The sequence below is a fragment of the Watersipora subatra genome, chromosome 4, assembly GCF_963576615.1.
Source record: "Watersipora subatra chromosome 4, tzWatSuba1.1, whole genome shotgun sequence".
Taxonomy (NCBI): Eukaryota; Metazoa; Bryozoa; class Gymnolaemata; order Cheilostomatida; family Watersiporidae; genus Watersipora; species Watersipora subatra.
The window spans coordinates 39,824,519-39,849,069 of NC_088711.1; the positions used below are offsets into that span (position 1 = coordinate 39,824,519).

General features: G+C 35.0%; 1 protein-coding gene across 1 annotated transcript; it reads right to left on the reverse strand.

The window, feature by feature from the left end:
- Positions 1-18,553: 18,553 nt before the first annotated feature.
- On the reverse strand, positions 18,554-24,292 carry LOC137394241 (cytadherence high molecular weight protein 2-like). Its single transcript, XM_068080963.1, has 8 exons — positions 23,398-24,292; positions 22,728-23,051; positions 22,272-22,607; positions 21,762-21,824; positions 21,070-21,228; positions 19,950-20,036; positions 19,569-19,655; positions 18,554-19,278 (listed from the first exon to the last, which is right to left on the reverse strand). The coding sequence occupies exons 1-8, from the start codon at positions 24,290-24,292 to the stop codon at positions 19,169-19,171; spliced, it is 2,061 nt and encodes a 686-aa protein (XP_067937064.1). The 3' UTR covers positions 18,554-19,168.
- Between the last annotated feature and the right edge of the window lie 259 nt (positions 24,293-24,551).

Consider the following 24,551-nt stretch of genomic DNA (forward strand, 5'->3'; position numbering starts at 1 on the left):
AAAGATAAAATATAGGCAGTGTGTTAAGTTCAACATGAGCCATTATTTTCTCAGAGTTTGATATAAGCAAGGCTACCATTGTATATTTATATATATATTTCTCAAAGTATCTCTTGGATCTGTCATTCCAACTATAGCTATAGCGCACGCTGATTATTTTACCGGTGCGGCCACACGTTACGATGCCTCTGTTAAGAAATATTTTTTGAAAGGTTTGATTACTATATCTGGGGTCAAGGCCGATTCTTCTCCTTCGGACAATTATATTATTGTCCCCGTATCGTCATATTCAAAGTTTTAGTGGATAGTTCTGGTGGAACAGTAACCTTTTTTTGTACACACACACGCACACACACACAGACTTCTATGCAATAATTTTTATTTTTTTTGCTCAGTTTGTATTAATTGTACTATTACCAAATCATTTTTTATGGTAATCGCAGCAAAGCCAACTTAATTTAGCTATTACTTGCTAATTATTTCACATTTACATCTAAACCTTTTTATAGTCGTTTTATTTTTTTAAAGTATTGGACCTGCACGAAACATTTTCCTCATGATATGAAATTTAAAAGTTGTTTGACAAAGTTTGAAAACCTTAACGGTTGTTTTTATTTTCTCTCCTCATTTATTTCAATTACACAAAACACTTTCTCATGATATGTAGTTTGAAAGTTAGAATGGCAAATGTTATTATATGTTAAATACAAATCAATTTTTCTGTCCAAAGACTGTTATTACTCGAGCAATGCCGGGTGGCACAGCTAGTATTATTTATATAAAGCTAATCTATACTATAATAAGATAAGCGTCCATCTGTCAGTCTGAAGCTCCATCAAGAGCATTAGAAATAAAAGTGCTTTGCACAAGAATTGAACTTGAGTACAAAACTCTGATTTACAGTTTGACACTAAGTGACGTTGCCGTGTCTGTATTTAAACCAAAAGAAACAAGTATCTGCATGCATTGAAAAATATGGTAACAACCCATCCTGAGCGTTTGTTCATTTTGCAAAATCTTTTATTTTTATTGTAATTTATTGCTAGCATTGACAAGTTGTACCAGAAAAATTACAGCTACGAATTATTACTAATTTTAGATATATAGACTTTGGGAGATTGTTATTGATTTACTAAACGTTATTATTCATATTTTATTAGTAATAATAGTGGCATATTCTGTAATAATATTGATTAAACCTTCAACTCAACCATGCTCACGGTCTTGTCAAAAATGGTTGCAAAAGTGTCTGTTCTCATTTTGCAACGCACTACTGATATTTTGCATGGTAATAGCAAATGAGAAATCTCAAGATAATTATTTTAATATGAGAATATTTTTTTATAAACCATGCAGTTTAAAAGTTATATCAATTTATAAACGGCCATTTGACAAATATTAGGAAGTATTACATTAGATAGGACTGTTAGAAATAGAGTCTAGCGTAAGAATCAAATTCAGAGGAGGCAAAGGGCAACAGGTGAGGGAGCTAGGAAGTGAGTGGGCAGTAGAGCAAAGGGTGAAAGGATGAGAGAGTAAGAGAGCTAGTAGGTTAGTGAGTGAAAGCGTGAGAGGAAGAAAAAAAAGGCAAAAGAGGGTCATAGAAAGAAAGTTTGAGAGAATGAAAGGGTAAAGAAAACAAATGATGAGAAAAAGAGAAAGTCAGAGAAAGAGAGTGTAAGAAAACGTGAGAGAGCAAGTTAAGAAAAGCATTAAATTAAAAAAGCGTGAGTGGATGGGAAAGAGAGGTCAAAAATAACAGAAATTTCAAAAGAGAGAGAGAGGGAGAGATAGAAGAGGGTAATCAAGTGCAAGAGTGAGAGTTAGAGAGTACGAAAGTGAGAGGGTGAAAGAGTGAAAAGGTAAAAGGTTGAGATAGTTGGATGACTTGAAGTTGAAATGACATATGGGTGCGAGGGTGAAAGAAAGAGAGAGAAAGAGAAAGTGAGAGAGAGTGAAAAAAACAGGGTAAGAAAGAGTGTGATAGTGAGAATAAAATTGAGCATGAGAGAGTGATAGAGATAGTGGAAGGGTGAGCAAAGAGAGTGAGAGGGACAGAATAGTTAACAGCTGTCAAACATACATATCTGCCTTATAATGGCAAGTTCTAATATTTCAAGCATTGAATAGAATTTCAAAAGACACCTTTAGCTATCAGCATGCCTTTGAAACATGCTACATGTTACATATTTCACAAGTTCTGTTCAACCTTTGATAAAATCTGTACCTTTGCTCTAACTCAACTTGGCCTCAGTTGGTCAAGCTTAGTGATCACCATAGTGAAAGGACAAAAAATTAACGGACACATTCTAATTTAACTTTACTACTTTTGACAATATCTTAAATTATTTTTTAGATAGTTTATCTAATGGTTGTTTAGATAAAAATTATGCTCAACTTTAAAAAATTCTTTTCACTGATACCTCGTATGTATCTTATTTGTGTGTTAAATGATACTGCTGCTAAAGTGAAGAGTGCAGTAACTCTTGGTAAGTTCATTTCTAAAGTAAAATCGGGTCTCAGACAATTTTAACAGTTAGACCCAGCTGCAAAATAAATAGATCTACTAAAGTGTTGCAGTGAGCAGGTACTAGTTAACAGAGGTGCTCATTCAATAGCTAATCAATTTTTGATCTCATGATCTCAGCGTTAATCTATATTATATTTGATAGTAACCGAGCTACTGTGAAACAACTTTCTTTTTTTCTATCGATAGCCTCTTTTTGTGTTTACAAATACTCGTCAGTTTTTTTACACCTCGATACCTATTGCCTAATTTATAATAACAAGCTCTGTTGGTTGCAAACTGTAGAGTTCAACTTGCAAAAAAGAAAGTAATTAAGACAAGGCTATAGTCTTCTGCTAATCAGGCAAATTTGCTCCAAGGTTGTTTCTCATCTCAGTGTAATCAACTGACATAACTAGTCTTTATACCAATACATTCAATATATCTGGATAGGTCATGAGGATACTTATGTAAATCTGTAAAATGCTTTATTTTAACAGGAGCTGACAACTACAAGTAAAAAGTTACTCTTATCATAACCTGATCTCTAGGCTATAAGTAATAGACAATAAAACAGCTGAATCAATGGTATAAACCGAGCATGTCAAGTATACGGCTGACTAGTCAGACCAGAGCTGATGGATGATTTAATGTGGCCTGCAATAGGTTTTTAAGTTTGTAGAAAATGTAGCGAGTCCCTGGATCATTTTTATTAAAGGTTATCATTGTTTAAAATAGATACAAACTGAATACTCCTTCTGTTCACTAAAGGGCAGTAATGGGGAAAAAGCCATCACGCCTACCATATGTCACAGATACGGGTTATTTGCAGGAAATGAACACTGGCAATTTGATGTATTTAGGTAAAAATAATCTAGCAATCTTGCTTCACTATCCACACTCGCTAAACAAGTTATTGGTCAACACACCATTTCTCAAAATATAATTGTCATGAAAAGATAGGTGGGCGCGGAGTAGAGATTAGTTAGGAAAATGGACTTACCCTTACTCAGTATGTTCACATTGTTTTTACTTCTTTGTAATTTTCGACTTCAACCTTTGCAGTTTAACTACATAAACTGCCTACTTGAAGCACTATTAACAGCATATGTTAGAGATTACTTTGAACGGTTGTGGTAAGTATTTATTAGAGTTTTCGACATGGTGTTGAAAATTGTGTATGTTAGAATATCCATCATTAGTCAAGATATGATTTTGTTGAAAACAAAAACTCTTGAAGTAAACAAATGATCTTTAACTATCTTTTTAATTTATACTTTTTGCTAAGTTTGATTTAAAGTAAAAACTTTGTATTAGTATCGATAAAAAATATTTTATTATTTTATTATTATCTAATTTCTGCTTCAAATTTCTTATAATACATATTTGAGAAATATAAGGGTAACAGATGAAGTAATAGAAATTTCCACTAAAAAGCTTACAGCTATGATTAGCTTCAAATTGATTAAAATGTTAGAATGTAGGTCATATGTATGATAGAATTTTGGCAAGCAAAGCAGGTGATGCTAATGCACACCAAAAGCTTGGAGCCATTCTAACATATAAACTAGTACCATAATGTATACAGTAGCTAGGGAATGCAAACCTGTTTGTTTGGTAAGCATCCAGAAAGTTGCTATGTTCAAAGTATTTAATATTTGGTAGGCCTACCTCTGCGACACTCATCATTACGAACTCAACAAAACGACAAATATGACCACTTAAAAAGGCAAACAAGGAAAAACGCCATAAAAATGATACAACAAAAAACACAGTTATATGCTATTACGTTTGGCTGCAACACTGCTGATAAGTATTTAAGGTTTATCTACAGTTTCTGATAGAGAGTTTGTACATGCATGAAGGATGAAGGCTTCAGAAGTTGTGTGCCCTAAAGATCAAAGTACTTTTGCCAATGATAGTCTAACAAGGACTACTGTGTTGCTGATCAGGTGAAAAAACTTTTAAGTAATGTGAGTACTTGACTGAAAAAGAAAATCAAATCCGATATCACATTTTCAATTGCATTAAATGAAAACACCAGTGTCACAGATATTGCTCATATGCCGTATTCATTTGAAATGTATGAAACAGCGGCCATAAGCAGGAGCTGTTTCAATTGGTGTCCATGAATGACACCACAATAGCAGATGACCACTTTAGTTCATTCAGTACAGCGCTAAATAACATGGGAGCAGAATGGTTTCTGTATTGAGCCTGTCAAAAAACAGTGCACCATCAAAAGTCGGGGAAAATGCAAATGTTGTCACAAACTTCTGTGGCAAAGTTCAGCCCCAAAAAAGGAGACAAGAGTTTGGACCATTTACTGTATTTTACACCAGGAGTTATGTTACAAAGCACTACAACTAGACCATGTTATGAGTGCTGGTATTGAAACTGTCGATTTTGTCTAAACATATGGTCTTTATCATAGTTAGTTTGAAAAATTTCTCAGTGATAATGATTTATGCTGATCTTCTATACCACACTCATGTGCTGTGGTTAAGCAGGAGTGCAGTACACACGCACTTCTTTTCGCTCAGAGTGAAAATTGGACAGTTCCTCAAGGAAACGAGATACCTAGTAAAAGATCATAAATGCAAGGAATGGGTGGTGAATACTGTCTTTATGGTTGATATTAAATAACACATGAACACCTTTACTGCTTCATTAAAAAACTGTAGTGTAGTTTTCACTCATTATTAGGGCTACCTGAGTGTGTTTAAAAAGAAACTGTTACTGTATGGGCTGCAGCTCTTTAACTGTGACATGGCACATTTTCAACAGGGCATCAGATCATCACAGTATTAATTGGAATAAATATATGGACTATGGATATAAGTTTCAGCAGATGTTTTAGGTATTCGGTGAACTTGAGGACAAATATAACTTTGTTCTCTCACCATTTATAGCGGGTGTTTTGATATGCCAGCTGAGATTTGACCGAGCTTTTGATTTACAGCGTGGTTAACGTGTCAAGGATAAATTAGTGTCAGTGAGATAAGATCTGTTTTATCAATATCTCAAGCAAGGCTACACTAAATTAACAGCCACAGTTAATCACTTTGGTGTCTATTTATCTTTATAAACAGGAATTCTTCATCCTGAACAATATCGAAACAAATCAGAGCTTATGATTAAATCAATGCTCTGTTAAGCACCCTGCTATTCAAGAATGGACACTGAATATCGATGCACTAACTATCAGTGCATTTATATGTGCAACATGAGTGTATTAGATGCACTTCGAAAGGTTAAAATATGCTTAGTTTTAGGAGAAAATAGCAAGCAGACAGCAGAAATGGAGCAAGAGAGAAAAAAGTTGCGATGGAAAAAAATTTGTTAACACTCACGAACACAGACTATTAAAATAGGATTAATATATTTTTAAATAAAAGACAATAAACATTGTAGCATGTATTCTCAAACTCAATAGGTCCAGCTTAATACTTTGCTCTGATGCAATCTCAATGGCCTTTCACTGCTATAAGTTTGTTTTGTTTCTATATTTCAGTTGTTTTATTGAATTTCTCATTTTAGTAATTTATGTACGTTACAAAATACCTTTTCAAAGCTTGCCATTGAGTTTGTTTAGTGTGGTGAAGGTGAGAAAAAGACAGTGAGAAAGATGAGGAGAGAGTGAGAGAAAGACAGCGAGAACTGTTTCAAAAGAGTGAAAGACAGTGAGTGAAAGCAAGGATGTGAAAGACTGAGACAATGAAAGAATGAGAGAGTATGCGAGATTGAAAGAGTAAAAGAGTGAGAGATTGACAGAGTGTGAGAAAGTTAGAGGGAGAGAGTGAAAGAAAGATTTAAAAAAGTGAGAGATGGTAGTGAGAGAGTGAGTAAAAGAGAGAGCGAGTGTGTGAAAGAGGGAGAGAGAGAGAGGAAAAGGAAGAGAGAGAGGAAGAGAAGGAAAGAGATAGAGAGAGAGAGCGAGAGGGAGAGAGATAGAGAGGAAAAGAAGGAGAGAGATAGAGAGAGGAGGAGAGAAGGAAAGAGATAGAGAGAGAGGGAGAGAAGGAAAGAGATAGAGAGAGAGAGAGGGAGAGAGAGAGGGAAAGAGAGAGGGAGAGAGAGGGAGAGCGGGAGAGAGAGAGGGAGAGAGAGAGGGAGAGGGAGAGAGAGGGAGAGAGGGAGAGAGAGAGGGAGAGAGAGAGAAGGAGAGAGAGAGGCAGAAAGAGGGAGAGAGAGATAGAAAAAGAGAGGAAGAGATAGAAAAAGAGAGGAAGAGAGAGGAAGGAGTATATAGTTTAAGAAGGGTGAAAGATAGTGAGTGAGAGCAAGGATGTGAGAGACTGTGAGACAATGACAGAGTGAAAGAGTGAGAGAGTGAAATAGTGAGAGAGTGTGAGAAAGTGAGAGAGGGAGAGTGAAAGAGGAAGCTAAAAAAAGTGAGAGATGGTAGTAAGAGAGAGTGAGTTGGAGAGTGAGTGAAAGAGAGAGAGAGAGAGAGAGAGAGAGAGAGAGAAAGAGAAATGAGGAAAGGAAGACAGAGAGGAAGAGGGAGGGAGAAAAGAAGGAGGGAAAGATAGGAAAAGAAAGGAAGAGAGAGGAAGGAGTATATAGTTAACATATATCAATTGAATCTGTCTTGAAATGGCAAGTTCTAACATTTCATGCTATCAAGAGAGTTTTGAGAGACACATTTAGCTATTAGGATATCTTTCCAACATGCTCTATGTTACAGATTTTACAAACACTATAAATTTTATAATAACATGCATATATAGCTTTGCTCTAATTCAACTTAGATACAGTTCGTGAAGCCTGTTCGTCATCTTAGTAATAGAACTCAAAATGAACTGCATCACCTAATTTTAACTATGCTATTCTTATGACCATCTTGAATAAATATGTAGATAGTTTATCCAGTGATTGCTTAGATAAAACAATGCTCAACATGCTTGGCTCATTTCTAAAACCACTTTTCACAAATACCTCGGTAATATCTTACTTGTGTCTAAGATGATCCTGTTGCTAAGGAGATCAATGCAGTCACACTCAGCAAGTTCACAGCCAAAGTAAGATCACGTTTTACGCAGTCTTACGAGCTAGCTGTAAGTTGAATACGTCTGATAAGGTGTTGTAGTGAACGTATACAGGTCAATAGATTGGCTTATTCAACAGCTAATCAATTTATGATCTCGTGACCTAAGCGTGAATCCGAGTTGAACTTGATATTATTCGAGTTGCTGTGAATAAAAGGTCTATTCAATGAATGTAACAAAAGAAACAATAACTCAGCAAGAGGCAAAACAATCCAGTTTTTTTTATCCATAGGTTATTAGCATGCTTACAAATACTTCTCAACTTTTCATACATTGATACCTGCTGACTAATTTATGTTAGCAAGCTTTGCAGGTAACAAATTGTAGAGCTTACTTTGCAAACAGAAAGTGACTAGAACTAGGTTAGTACCCTGCTGAGAGAGTACACACATGCAGTTCAAGATAGTCTTTATATCCTTAAGGGGTACTTCAGTATATCTGGACAGGTCATGAGAATAATTATGAAAAGGTGTAAAATGCTTTCTCCTAACATGAGCTGATAACTACAAGTAAAGCTTACTGTTATCATACTCTAAGCAAGATTGTTTTTGTTTTATGCTACATAACAGTGCTGATTAACATTTTCTTCAGCCAATTAAAAGCATTTGGTCAACAATTTTAATGTGCCCGCACAGCTTTGAAACTTCTTTGAGCTTCTGCTGAACAGTTTTGTGTTTTTCATATATTTGGTAATTTTGGCTAAAACTTATGCACAAAAGGCCATACCTTTAGTCATATGACAGCATATGTCACTGTGGGAACTGCAGCGTTCTGATTACGACGTGCTCGCTTTTTTGTCTCATATCTCTGCATTTAAAGGTACCAGATCATCTAAGCATTGATTGGAATATATATGCAGAAAACATGACAGATTTGCTGTTAGTTTTGACAGAGGCTTCAGACAGTCAGTGAGCTTGAGGACAAATTTGGCTTTGTTTTTTCACTATTTACGGGGAGGTCTTCTGATATTCCAGCTGAGATTTGACTCTAGCTTATTGACTTAAATTAACAGATATACGTAGTTGTTCATGCTTGGGTCTACTTATCTTTGTAAACAAGCGTTCTCCATCATGAACAATAATAAAGCATATTAGTGCTCATAGTAAATAAACACTGGAGTGATATTGTTAAAGACCCTGCTATTCAACAATTGACATTGAATACTAATGCACTAGGTAGCATTGTATCTAGATGCAAACCCTGAGTGCACAAATTGCACTTGAGAGCTGGCTGAATTCAGGAGCAAGCAGCAGCGAGTAGGCTGAAGGAAATCAGTGAAAGAGAAACAACTGTGATGATAGGGAATTTATTCGCACTCATAAATATAGATCCTTAAAAATATGATGAATCTGGTTTTATATTACAAAAGCAAATATTGTGGAATATATTCTCAGCTTAAGTAGGCATAGCCTAGTAATTTGCTCTGACGCAATCTCATTGCCCCTAAATTCAATTTTTATTTATGTGGTATAGTTTAATTATTTTGTGTTACTTGAATTTATTGTTTATTTATTTTAACACAGCATTTTTTTCAAAGCTGCACTTGAGTTTGTCTGGTGTGTAAGTTTGTTCAAATAGAAAACTGCATTCACAGCTGTTAAAATAAATCAGCTAATAACACATACAGGCAAAACATAGAAAATATTTTTTTCAATAGTCTGTGACTAACTTTGTTGTGTTTAGAAAATACCCCTTGGCATACGGGATTACATTATGAAGAGTAGGCTACATATTCTAGCCTACCTTACATATTAGGAACTGCAGCTCTCTAATTATGATATCCCCATTGCTCTTGTCTCACATCCGTGCATTTAAAGGTACCAGTTCATCAAAGTATTGATAGAAATAATTATGCAAAGAACATAATATACTTGCTGTGAGTTCGCACAGAGGCTCCAGGTAGTCAGTAAACTTGAGGGCAAATTTGGATTAGTTCTCTCACCATTTATGGAGAGGTCTTTTGATGTGCCAGCTGAGACTTGACTCAAATTTGTTGACTGGCAGTGTGGTATAACTGTGAAGGAGAAATTTGGGTCAGTAGGATTAAAACCATTTTATCATATACATATTTTATGCCTGGTTACACCAAATTAACAGACATGGTTATTCATGTTTGGGTCTACTTATTTTTGTGAAACAGAGTTCTCCATCATGAACAATAACAAAACAGATCTGTGCTCATGTTTAACAAATAAACACTTGAATGCAAGCCGTATTCCCTGGGGTGGCTGGGCAGCTAAACTGCCTAAACATTTTAGTGAGTTTTGGCAGCTGAGTACTAATAATTGCAGTCTAAGCTCATTCACTTGGAATTTCCAACTACTAATCATTAGCGCTCTAGACGAAGTTGAGAGACCCACTAATATAGTATTGGTTTTGCATGCCACTACTGCAGTGAGTGAGAGATCTTTTTCTGCATTGAGGCAAACCAAAACATCGATGACAGAGCACTATGGGGCAGGCTCGTCTAAATAATCTTCTAATATTACACATATATAAAAATGTTGAAGTAGATACAGAATCAGTTGTGAAAGATGTCTGCCATGAACACATTGACAGAACAAGAGCTATTGCAATAAAGAAGTAATAGCTCTTGTTCTGTCAATTTTTCTTACAGAAATTTGTAGTGTCTTGAGTTTTACATATATATCGTTCATTGAATAAAGAAAAAGTTTTGCCTACCATGAACCATAAACAATATATTTATGTAGATTTTGGTGCTTACAATTGATTGCATTTATGCATACTTTAAGGGTTATTGATGATTAAAAGGTCCAGAGCTTGGGGACACTGCGCCGAACTCCGTTGGAGGGCTTACACCGTCTCCCAAACCTTCAGGTGTTCATAACTAGTCGCCTAAGATTTGCAGCTCCAAATGGCAACCAAGGAATACAGGCCTGCTTGAATGATGTTGTTAAACACGCTGATATTCAACAATTGACATTGAATATTAATGCACTAGGCAGCATTGTATCTAGATGAAAACCCTGAGTGCACAAAATGCACTTGAGAGCTGGCTAAATTCAGGAGCAAGCAGCAGCGAGTAGGCTGAAGGAAATCAGTGAAAAAGAAACAACTGTGATGATAGGGAATTTATTCTCACTCATAAATATAGATCCTTAAAAATATGATTAATCTGGTTTTATATTACATAAATAAAATTGGTGGAATATATTCTCAGCTTAAGTAGGCATAGCCTAGCAATTTGCTCTGATGCAATCTCATTGCCCTTGCAGTGCCTTTGCCCTTGCTATAAATGTAAACTTTATTTATTTGGTATACTTTAATTATTTTGTGTTATTCGAAATAATTTTTTATTTATTTTAACACATCATTTTTTTCAAAGCTGCTCTTGAGTTTGTTTGGTGTGTAAATTTGTTCAAATAGAAAACTGCATTCACAGCTGTTAAAATAAATCAGCTAATAACACCTACAGGCAAAACATAGAAAATATTTTTTTCAATTGTTTGTGACCAACTTTGTTGTGTTTAGAAAATACCCCTGGTCATACGTGATTACGATATGTTGAGTTGGCTACATGTGTAGACTGGATGATGAAGCATAGCAGTGTAAAAAATGGAATATTTGAATCTGATGTTTCTTTACAGAGTCGGTCAATCTGAGAATTGCAGATGGTTTTGGTCTGGTCTCAGTGTCAACTGAGTTTGACATGACTGGTCTAAAATCTCTGTTCAAAAAAGGGATATAGTGTAAATTTTAATAATTTAGAGAGTTAGTTGGCAGCTGTATTACACAGTAGAAAACTTAGACTAAAGGGAAAGTATTATTGCCTTAAAAAGCAACTACGGGTGTAGCTAGTACTGCCCTACTTATCAATCATTTCTCATTCACAATTATGATGAGTTAGTGCTTTGCGATTCTGTTTGTACCTTTTGGAGTCGTTTTCTTTTCATCTCAGTTTGCCAGTAGCTTGAATAGCGTTTCCTTTGTAATTAAGACAACACGTTTGCTTGAAAGACCTACATGTACACGCAATTGCTTATTCATATCATGATATATGGTAAAACCTTTATTTGAATGCCCTGGCATTTTATTTTCAGCCATTTTTTATGATGGCATTTAATTGGAAGTGATGTTCAATAAATGAGTGGGGTTCCATTTTTTAATTAGCTGCTCACGATTTTAGAAAGTTAAATTTCATTTAACAAACAATGAACGATAACATAACATCCATAACATAGTGATCACTGGTAAGTAATTAAATGTTTATCATTAAAAATCAAATGATAAATTGCTATTTATATACAACAGTCCTCGTCATTCTCTAGAACTTGCTCACCAGAGTCAAATAGTTTTATGTGATTTTAATTAGCAATGCTAGCATTGGACTACGATTGCTGAATACCATTCCTGTCTAGTCTTAATCGAGCCATCCAATCTGGAATGATGAATCGTTTTATCCTCAGAGCCGTCTAGAGCGTTGGTCAGCCCACATCCTTTGAACAACTTGAAGATTATCATCTTCGGGTTGTGCCTGCTAGAAATGTCTGCCAAAGATAGAGCAATAGGTACATTCTGTTCCCGTAGTGTTCTGAGAAAGCTTAATACACAAGTATGTGGTAGGAATGTTTTAATTGAATGCCGAGGCCTCAATCTAGTAGGCTCAATTACATATTAGGCATAATCCTGTTGTGTTTATGCACGCATTTGGTGCGTGATCAGTGTATTTAGTATTAGCCCACAAAACTCAAAGTGTAACGGATTCGCACTGGTGGGGGTCCTACCACACAAAGTGGTCGTCAGAATAGTCACTTTTAAAATCACTGTCGTCACTTTTAAAATCACTGTCGTCACTTTTAAAATCACTGTCACCTTTTTCAAGTTGGCAACCAAATCAACCTTTTTCTTCACATTCGTTATTTTAATACAAATATCTATTCTGGTGGCACTGGGTTGCGTTAGAAATCTGCAACTCGCTCAGTTTGAACTTCTGCTAACCAAAAGCATGGCTCAACCAGCGACCTTCACAAACTTATTAGTGATGTTTGGGAGCGTTGCTGATTACTCCGCGAAGAGTGACAGCCGTGTTAGGTTTTTAGGGCTATATTTTTTGTACTGAAAATAGACCGAGATTGTCTTTAATAATCACTGTCAGTCACAGACTTGGAAACGGATTTGCTGTCAATGTCGTGGCATTTCATTGCTTTAAATTTTTGGCAGTCTATAAAAATGCTGGGCCAGATGCTTCAAACCAAAACTAGTTAAGTTTCGGTTGACCGTGGTGATTTATGAACAAATAATAAGTTAGTAAAGGTACGGCTACACGTAACAAAATTTCCGTTGGTTCTAACCAAAATCACGAAATGATTGAAACACACAGAATTATTCTGCGCTGCTAGAATCGTGCTAGCGAGCACGATTCCAGCAGCTTTTGCAATTAGAGAGATGTATAATGACGTCCAACAGACATATAATGACACACAATAAAAGTATAAGTGCAATTCAACATAGTACACACGATGCAACTGCTTAGATTGCGTTATTGAATGTAATTATTGTTTGAACGCTATAGCTACAAACTGTTTATTTTTTAATTATATTTCCTTTTTAGCAGCAAAAGTTTTGTGGTAGAAAATATTGACATCTCTAGCGCAATCAAGTCGGTTGCATCGTATTTACTATGGTAACTTTCTGTAATATTTTTCTTGTGTGTCACATTATGTTCTCGGACTACATATATCTTAAAATTTGCTAGAGTCGTGCTCGTTGACCAACAATAGCGCGACCTAAACAGTTACATCGTGTGTTCTATGTTGAAATACTTATGTATTTTTATTGTGTGTCACGATATATGTCTTGGACTATACTAATTGCTAAAGCTGCTAGATTCGGGCTCGCTAATAATTTGTTTAATCTGTTAATTAAAAGCGTTTCGCCGACGAACTTGGTGGGCATGCCCAGCTCAAATAATTCTTTGAATTTCGACCGATTAATTCTGCGTTTTTCGTGACTTCGGTCAGAACTCAGAATCGACGAAAAATTTGTTACGTGCAGCCGTACCTTTAGTAATCCTACTTACACAATCATCGTCACCTCGTCACCTACAAATGGTCATCTCGTCTGTCACTTTTTAAATATCCCTGTCGTTGGGTCGCCAGAATTGTCACAAAACATGGGAGGACCCCCACTGGTTCTTTTGTACAATCAATATGTTTTCATGAAGCGCAGTACTTCGGAGTTGCGCGCTCTCCAAGTCATGGAAACTGCGTCTTTGCACTGAAATCACTGCACAGTGATCAGTGTGAAGAATGTGCCAATTTGCACCAAGGATACAGCAATTGCGCAGTGGCTGCGCATGGCTCTCTTGCTGTGGAGGCAGCTTCATCAAGCGCCATAAACATGTACAAAAGTTTTTTTGTATATATTGTTCTTTTTCTATTCGTTCACTCTCGTTTACTTAAATGTAATAATGGTCTGCACTTATAGGATGATGAAGTGATTACTTTCTTGGACTTTGTTATCGATACCAACACTTTCGAAAAATAGATAGTAAGTCCTAAAGTAATATTAAAATATTCGATATGCTGACTGCAAAGGTGGTTCAGTGAGCTGCGGAGGTGAAGAAAAATCGTGGAGTTCAAAGACAGGGGGCTCAGTGGCGTATTAAATGAAAATCATTGAAGTCGAGATATCTATGTTACAAGGCTGAAACATCAAAGTCAGGTAAGTAAAAGTTTAGTCAAACAAAACACCAGATACAGATACTCTTTCCTGTCACATAAAATTAATTCTATTTTGCAGATAGTCTGTGATTGACTTAACTATTATGTATTATATAATGTATTATTATTATTGTTAAAAGAGCTATTTTCTAATAACAATAAAAATTTAATGTACAATAGTAACATTTTTATCAATATCTTATTTTATTTTTGTGGTATACTATACACAACCGCTCATACTCACACTGATACATTTGTCACGTCTGTTATACAAAAACACTTGATCTGCCTTGATCTTCTAAAAACTGTGGCACTGTGAACACTGCCTGAGGTGTTGGCATAAATGTATCTAAACAGATACTGAACACTGAACACCGCTTACATGACAACAAAACCAGCCATGCCATGCCAACACTTGGGTACATTTTCCTACATAGAAAACCAGCCATGCCATCTGCAGGTGGTATGATTTCAAAGTGCGTTCCATCGACAGCCCCTATGGCTTGTGGGTATTTGTAATTAGCTTCGATGATATCAGCAATCTCCCGTGCTTCTACATCTGAGTACCAGGTGATGAATTTATGTTTTTTTTGACATGGCATGGCAGAAAGCATACAAGCATCGATGAACTGTAGTCTTACTGACCCGAACATTGCTGCAACTTTGCTATATTCACAGCATGAAGCCAGTTTAAAGATTGCTATGCACACCATGTGAATAAGAGAATATTTCTACAATTATTCGATCAGTTTTACAGAACATATTGAACAATGTACTATTATTCCTTTACGGCATGTTTTCCATATGCCACAATTCCTACAAGAAATAGTAAATAAACGGCATTACCTTTTCTTCAGTGGAACCTGTTCCCTCACACATATTTTTTGAGGAGACATATTGTCACGTACTAGCTCACAAATCTAATCCACAATGGTTTCTTGCATTCTGAAATGCTGCAGCCGCACACTTGGCCTTGATTTAGGCAAAACATTATCATAACAAGAGGGGAGAGAGGAGACGATGAGTAGAAATGATAATAGTATGATGTGTTAACACTAATATTTTAGGATATTTATGTTTTAGCACTGTATTTTCAACTACTGTTATAAATTTTATTTTTATATGTATAGTGAATATTGTTTAAAAAAATTAAATGGCATACAAAAATTAAAAGAAAAGCAACTAACTTACTGACTACGAATGAATGACAACTAAACAGACTTACACACTGAACAGATTTCCATTCAACTGGTAACTTCCTCTTTCTATTTTGCCTACTTGTCTTTCTAGAAGTAGCTTCTAACAGCATGGCGTCTTGTCGGGTATTACTTTGTAGAAATTGTGTTTAAGTTAGTAACACATTGTGAACGTGTATTGTAAATAAAATTATAATTACAGAAAAAGCATAAAAAACGTTTCTGGCATTCTGTCTGCATAATCGCTGCGCGCAGGCACCTCGCGCGGCGATTCGATTTATACAATTTCTCTTCTTTGGTTAATTTGCTAGAAATCACTGCGCAGCATGGAAATGCCCAATCACTTCAATTTCGGAGAGGGCAACTCCGAAAGACTGTGCATTATGGAAACATAGTAAATATGCCTAGTTAAGTACCTTTGATTACTAATTAGCGAGATGATGCCAGTGTCGCTCAAATATAATAGGTAGCCTTCAAATAAAGGTTGAAACTCCATGTTTTACCCCTACTGCTATAGAGGCCTTCAAATAGAGGCGGCCTTCAGATAAGGGTGATGTTCAAATACAGGTTTTACAGTAAGTTGTTTTTTAAAACATTTATAATGTATTTTATTTTAAAAGTCCTAATAATGTTTCTATTTGTTACATTTATACATCATGTTTGGACAAAGTTTTCTTTCTTTCTAAGTTTAGCTTGGTTGTTTACCAATCACAATGCTTTTTATGCTATTATTTCACCAGTTACTGACTTGTATCCAATCTTAAGCTATTACTTATCTTATTACACGATTTTGTTTAAGAATATTTATTCATTTAAAGTGAATATATCATAAGTATCAAAGAAAAGTACCATAAGTACCATAAGAATGTACCATATCTCAAGTTTAGATTGAGTTGTTGCTATTACTGTTGGCAACTGCTAATATCAGCTGATCAGCTAGTCAAATGATGAAGGAGTCCTTCACCTTAATTTGCTCAGCTCTTTATCATTGACGTGATAAGCAAGAAAGGATTTGATAGCTTTTTAAACTTTTAGCTCTATATCTGAGCATTGTTTTAGGTGCTTTGCTTTTTGCATTGAAAAGCGTCTAAGTTTGAGCAAAACTTCGCAATGAAGAACCCTATACGCGTTTTGTGGAGTTGTTTGTTACAAAAATACTATGCAAATTTTATTAAGAAGAGCTGCTGCAAGAAACCAGATGAATTTATAGCTGACAAATGATTCTTTGAAGATTGAATTGCCCTTTGATCGGTCAACAGCTCAAAAAAGCTTAAAAAAGTTAGTTGATTGCTGCACACACTCACATGTAAATAACTAGTTATTTACATGGTAACTGGTAAACTAGTTTACCAGTTAGTCACAAAAATTATATATATATATATATATATATATATATATATATATATATAAATATATATATATATATATATATATATATATATATATATATATATATATATATATATATATATATATATATATATATATACATATATATATACACATAGATAAATTAGCTTCCCTGACATTTTCTTATTTAAGTTCATTTACTGGCTATCTTTTGAGCATTGGTCTGATCAAACATGCTATTTTTATTTTTTCTTAATGAGCACAACCCAAACAGCAAGGCAGAAGGTCTCGACATCAAGCAAAATATGCAAATAATTAAGCAAAGGACAAAAAAAAATTAAATATCTAATGATTTGCGACTGTCACCATCATGCAAGTTTTTGTGTGAATGAGTCCTAAATATCAACAAGATTGACCATCTTTGATACCAGCTATTATAGCAAAAGCCTACAACGAAATATAACAGCTTGTGCTCTGTGTTCTAGTTTAGACTTCCATAATTGTTACGATAGTTTTACAAGGCTATCCACATAAGGGAAATAAGTATTTACTTTAATTTTTACATTTAAACTGTATTGGAAGATTGTCGAAGCCAAAGTCGGTTGCTGAGCTAATCCCGAAGAGGCAACCAATGCAATGACCGAGCCGTGCTTCGACTCAGTAGGTAACACGACTTCTGGTAGTACTTGCAGTAAGTCAAAGGTTTACTGCTGAGCCGACAATCCTACTGAGAGATATAGCCAATGCAGGAACACAGATCATAAAAGGAATGGCTGAAGAAATGAAGATCAGAACACCTGAAAATCTAACGCTATGCAATTTTTGTATGCGCACACTCGTGATGGTAGCATAAATGTGAGAAATATATACATTTGTTACATACATGTACATATATTACATAAATACATACTGCAACATATATGCATTTACATACATTTCACAGTATAAATATATACAGATACAGCTCAAGTTGCAATAAAAGTACAGTAAACTGCATGATGTGAAACTTCTACATGCTCTTGTTTGCTTCTGTGGCGTCATTTATAGCACCTGAAAATGGCGTGGATTTGCCCTTCTGTGGTAAGGCTGATTTGGTAGCCAACCTCTGCCATCCAATCATTGTTACCGAGGACTGTGTCTTTTACCAAGTTAGGGATGGACCAGGCTGTGGTGCTGGTTGCCTCGTTTCAGCTATTCTCTGCCTTGGACTTGTTTCCGGCAATCGGCCACCACATATAGTGTTGTATGAAAACTTTATAGACTTTTTCAAAGTTTTAAAAAAAATATTTCAATTGCATTGATTTGTACATGGTTTTTATTGAAATATTTGTAGCGTATAGAGTTGTACATAGCCTTGACTGAAATTTTTAAAGTGTATAAAAATTCACAAAACCTTAACTGAAGTTTTTGAATTTCCTTGAGTCTTGCAAAGCCTTAACTAAAATTTTTGAGGTTCATCGATTTGTACAAGGCTTCAACTGAAATCTTTTAAGCGCAAAGAGTTGTACATAGCTTTGACTAAACTATTCAAAGTATATTTACAAAGTTCCAACTAAAATATTTGAAGTGCATAAAGCTATACAAGTTCTCAACTAAACAGTTAGAGCTGCATGAATTTGTACAAACCTCAATGTAATACCATGTTTTGTACTACTAGTTAAATTCGTCTGCATGTTCATGTAACCAGATATTTCTTAATTATTTATTTTATGCTTTGTTCTATAAAGATGCGCAGCTGGGCTATCAATACTTAAGATTTTCTAAAAGTGGCATTTTATTAGTATAAATAAAAGAAAAACATCTTAGACACATATGAATAAATTTATGAAACTTGGCAATTACACATGACACGGATACGCTGGTACAAGCATTAAAAGACACAAACAGGTTTTATATCATTTGCTTGCTGATCTCTTTAAACTTGTTCAGGCTGACACTTAACCAACTCCAATGACATCTTGTGAAAGTAGCCAATTAAATATAAATATTAACCAATAATCAATAACAAAGCAATGACACCATCCTACAAACAGGCCAAGTCACATGATCTCTACCAAGAATTAACTTGGGTTTACTGTTACTTACTCTGCATACAGATCGATAAGTGTTGTTACCTAAATAACTCCTGATTCAAGGTTGGTAACAGTTTTTTAATGTAAAAATACAATGAAGTAATGTGATGAAACTGTCTGTGTAGAAGGATTTTACAGCACTTGGTGCAAAATTCCTGTCCTATATGTCTCTAAAACCTATGCATAGTTGCTATTTAATCAAGTAGGTCAAGGTTAACTCGATAAATTCGATAAAACAGCAAGTACAAGTTTTCAGAGTTGCTTAAGAAGTCAATATGTTGTACTTCATCCAAAACGCTCTAAGAGCTCACTAACAGGTTGTATTATTGACCTCTTCCTTTTCGATAGAAGAAGCAGTCTCTGGTTTTATGATTTTGGAAAGATCCGCGATTCCCATTTGTGCTGTCTCATCACTCAGTACTGTAATGAAGAATAATAGGAATGATTTGAACTAATAGACATCTTATACCATGTTGTCTTTTGCAACCAATATGATTTGCTTTCTAGTTCGGAGTTGTTTGCTCAATACTGTCAGGCTACATAGAGCCATCTCTTCAAGTTCTGCTTACTTACTGAATTGTTAGCTAAAATGAATTGAGCTACTTACACTCATATTAATCAGAGTAAAACACATAGTGTAGTCGCTATAAATACAGTCATATAGACCAAAGAAGCTACCCAATTATAACTATGTTAAGATGTATATTTACCCCTAGTTGTAGCTTTCTTATCCTCCTGCAACAGCTCATAGCCGGTAGTGTCTATCCATGGATCTGTATCATCTATGAGCATGCTATCTATAAGTTAGAAACAATGGCAGCATCACTGTTCATGATGCGCAGCAAATCTTTGGATGTGCACTCTCATTTCACTCTCACTATTGTATCACTGTCATTTCATTCTCACTGTTGTATCAATGTCATTTCACTCTCACTGTTGTATCACTGTCATTTCAATTTTTCTATTTTGTCACTGTATGACTGTGTAGTGTAATATGAGAAGGCTAAGTCTAGAGTACTTTCACTATGTGAAATGCAGAGCATATACAGGTGAAGTTATCCTATTATAATAATGTTGAAGTGCATATTTACCACTAGTGGTAGCTGTCTCATCATCCGCTAACAGGTTTTTAGTCGTAGTGTCTACCCACTCATCTATGACCTTTATGAGCTTGTTGTCTATAAATTGAAAGTGAAATCATTACTATTCAGGTTTTGAAAGACACAGTAAAAACCAAGTGATCACTTTTCTTTCTCTCTCTACTGTAGCGCATTGTGTCAGCAATTAATCAGGATTGAGTAGGATGTCTGCTTAGCTTACTGCAGTAATGTGTGTTTTTAATGCGTTATTGGACAAACAATGCATTCTGTAATCTTGGCCTAGTATTTCTCAGTCTAGTGGCAAGGGAACCTTTGATGACTAGAGACATGCCCAACTTCAGAGAGCAACTTTTGAACGTCATTCCTGTCACCACCAAAGACTTTTTATGGGAATTGAACCCCACTGTACGGCTTGCAGGTTAGGCTTTCTAGACCACTGGGCCAGTATTATGTAATATGGGATGGTTAATCTCAAAGATTTTATTTCATACTTACTGACTATTTAAAAAAAAACATAAGCAATGATTTATTTAAGTTTTATTATTAGCTTCCTGTTGTATCATTTGAGTAAGTTGAAGCAAATTTTTCTTACCCTATCAAAACCAGTTATTTAAGTGTCAGCCTAACTACTCAGTCATAAGTTAACTAGCTGCAACTCAGTTTACAGTTTATCTTGAAAGCTCATACTTAGTTACTAACCGAGCACAACTAATTAATGGTGTATTATTTAACCAATATAATCACACTCTCTATTCCAACACACAATAATAAAATTGTATGCCTACATCTAGTTACTAACAGAGTACAACTAAATAATGCTGTATTATATAACCAATATAATCTTTCTCTCTATTCTTAAACACAATAAATTGATCCAGGGTTAAACATTGGGTAAAAAACAAGAGTAATTACTTTTAAACTCTTCTTATGCATCTTCTGGTTGAACTCTATTTTATTTTAAAAATATTTTTGATAATATTTATTAAAAACAGAAAGTTATAGATAGTTATTTCTAAAAGAATTTATGCTCATTTACTTTATACTCTATTCTTAAACACAAGTCTGATCGTAGTTGATTGCTAGGTATCAGATTAAGAACAGAAATAATTACTTTCAATTTCTTCTTCCGCATCCTCTGGTTGTACTCCATGAGTAGTCGGTAGACCTTGAACATCAGGTGAAAGTGGAGGGGGAGATGTAAACTGGGATAAAGCAATCACTCCTACTAACCCTGCTGCTCCCACTGCAACTGCTCTTAATACTGGCATGACTGTACAAATAAAAGCTGCTGTAATATGTTATATAACACATGGTACCTGAGTGTTCAATGTAACAAAGGTTGATTACCTAACAATGCAGCTTCAATACATAACTCACTTTTTAGATATTGAAGGAACAGTATTTTACTCAAGAGGTAACGCTGTTAGACTTCTAAACAAAATAAGAAAGACAACTTTTTAACTTAGAATTGTTATTCAAGTCAATTAGACTTACACAATCACAAATAGAAAGCCAGCCGTAACATCCCTTAAAGAGAAAATTGAACGAAGACTCTATATATCTAGATTTCCTCAGGAAGACTGAATGATAGTCAATAATAAATTAAGCAGAAAACTAAACAAGTAGATGATGTAAACCAGGTGCTGAAACAAATTGAGTAAAATTGGTAGACTAGGTAGGAGAGTAGTCTAACAGTCGCTTAAAAAATTTAATTTAAAACCTGTAGGGTACTACTGTAAAACTCTACTATTCCTTTCCCCTTATTACACCTCTGACAACAGTCTATTCTCAAATTATGCTTACCTGCAAGTGCCACAGATACTAAGACCACAGGAATGATGAATAAATATTTCAGGTCAAAATCAGCTGTAAAAGAAAATAAAGCCACCTTTATTGACCGCGTAATCAAACTTATGCAAAAAAACAATCAAAATGATAATTAAATGTTTTGGCATCTACAAGAACAAAATATACTATTCTTCATCAACAGCATAAGAAGGAGATTATTATGTAATATTTTGTCATGTATGAGTGTTAAGACTCCGGTTTCCTAATTCAAGCCTGAACAGGTTTGTGATAACCTATAATTCTTTACTGACTTTAATGTTATCCTATATATTTTCACTTACCCATATAATAGCCTATATAAACATCTATATATACACTCAAATGATATTTTATATGTCTTCATTTACAGTGAAGATAGCCAAAATACTTCCTTTTAACCTAAGCAGAGTTTATATATCCTAACATACCTAAATGATAGATTATATATTAACTCACCCTAATGAAACCTTTTATATGATGACTCACCCTGATCTTCAACATCTGAATTTTTTTCAGAGGATTGCTGGCTGCTGGACTGTTTATAGTGAGTGTCTCTTATGTTGGTAATCCTTTCCTCACAACGCCTAATCTTTTGTCTGGTTTTCACCAGTTTTATTTCCACCTCATCAATGGAGTCTCTGTATTCTTCAAGTTTTTTCTCAAGCCTTTTTTGTTTTTGTGCCATGAAGTCTGCTTTCTTACTCAGCTCTTTCAGTTCACGCTCACACCTCGCTTTCTTTTTTTGTAGTTCCTCCAACTCCTTCTCTTCAACTTCCATTTTCCTTTTTAGGTCATCCTGCTCTGTTCTCAATTGGTAATATTCTGCACAAAACAATGATACAAATTGTAACTTTAGGTTTTCAATACAAGTAATGGGTTATTTGAATGCGGAAAATTGAATATTGTTGTTGAAAATGGCAGTTATAATGTATGACCACAAACCTTCAAGATAATCTGAATTTGTGCTAGATGTCCGTGATTCTTCATTTTTTTGAATTTGTTGGTTTTTCTGTTCTAGTTTGTTGGTTGTTTCTTTATGTTCATTCCAAAGCTGATCATAATTGCGCTTCACGTTCTCATCTTCTTCGCGAATGAAATATATCTTTTGCTGATTTGAAGCACGTTCCTCTTTCACTCTGCTAAGCTGATTTTTTGTCTTTGCTTCAGCCTTTTGTATATCCTGTTTTACTTTGATCAGTTTGTCTTCTCCCGCTCTTAAACTAGCTTCTTGTTTAACAATTGTTGGCGGTAAATCAATAGGTTCTTCTAAAACATATGTTTTTGTTTCAGGCTTTTTAGGAGAGCTGAAACATTATTTAACTAAAACTAACAAGTAAAGTATCATAAAGTTATATAACGTAATAGGCAGTAATAAATAGTTATGAAGCGACAATCTCATATTTAAGTTTAAGGCTTGCTTTGCAAATGCACTTAGTTACAAGCCATCATCATGATTCGAGTTTGTTTTCACATGGATAAAACGAAAACGACAGTTATGCTGCCAAAATATAATAAGAAATCAATTGTTTGTGTACTCAATTAGTCAAATAGTTTCGAAACTACGTGAACACTTTTAAAAATTTGAAACCATATGGTCAATGTCTGAACTTACCTTTGACCTCACTGAGATATTTCTCTAACTCCTTGTGACCTTCTTTAGCTGCTATCTTCTCAGCAGTCTCCATCTGTTTATTCTGAACGTCCAAGACTTTGAGTTTCTCTTGATAAGATGGTATTATCTTCAGAAAAAACTGTGCATAGTCAATACGGCCAGCATAGGCTGAAATCATAAGTGGTGTGTCCCCATCAGTGTCCTGTTGAGTAACATGTTCCATAAAATCTTTTTGTGGTACTTTCTGTAGCAGAAGGCTGATAACTTCGAGCATATTTGGTTGTGCAGCTGCCAAATGAAGGACTGTTCCAAAATCAGTGAGTTGTTGCTTCATGATCACACTGCACTCTTCTGGAGATACATTGTTTAATATGACCTTGATTGCATCAAACTTACGATTTAAAATAGCGTCACCCAGCGGGTTGAGGTTGGCTCTATGAATTTTCTGGCTTTCATCATAAGCTAATTCGAGGTCACAAAAAAACTTTCTTATAGGATCGTCCCACGACGTGTAAAAGATTTTGTGTGATAAACCTGTTAACAAATCCATTCGTTTTTTTTCTTCTCTTAGCTTGTGTAAGGTATAGTCTAGGATATTTGTCTGGTTAGCTTGAGCAGCTATATGTAGAATATTTTGATCTTCTAAATCTAACAAACAGAGCAGAGCACAGCTGCGGTTTTCCATAAAACATTCTAGCAGAGCAATGTCTCCCTTTCTAGCAGCTAACTGCAAAGGACTCCAAAGGTTTTTGTCGTACGCTTCTGGTTTTTTTAGAAGATCCAACAGTCTGTCTTCAGATATGTTCCTCAAAAGAGTTCTTAATAGAGCTAAGTCAATTTTCATTTGTCCTTTAGAGTCTACATAACCTTGTAAAAGTGACTCCAGTTGCTCCATAATCTGTTTGCAAAATAATTATTATTTATTGTGTACGTATACTTGAAAGGAAATAGTATATATACATATATATAATATTAAGAAGAAAGTAAACTTTTAGTAATAGCAATTTTGTTTCGTGTGATTCACTCCTCCGACTTGGTTGGACTAATATGAAAAGCTGTACCAAAATGTTAAAAGTGGGCTCAAAGTTTTAATTAGGTGATTTAGTGCTAGGTGTAACCAAGAAGATAACTTCTAGCGGGTCTGCAATTAGAAG

Coding starts and splice junctions, on each gene's coding strand:
- LOC137394241 (XM_068080963.1), bottom strand. CDS start 24,292: ATGGAGCAACTGGAGTCACTTTTACAAGGTTATGTAGACTCTAAAGGA. Junction 21,825..22,271: donor TTCAGATGTTGAAGATCAGG/GTGAGTCATCAT, acceptor TTTCTTTTACAG/CTGATTTTGACCTGAAATAT. Junction 21,229..21,761: donor AGTATCTGTGGCACTTGCAG/GTAAGCATAATT, acceptor TTATTTGTACAG/TCATGCCAGTATTAAGAGCA.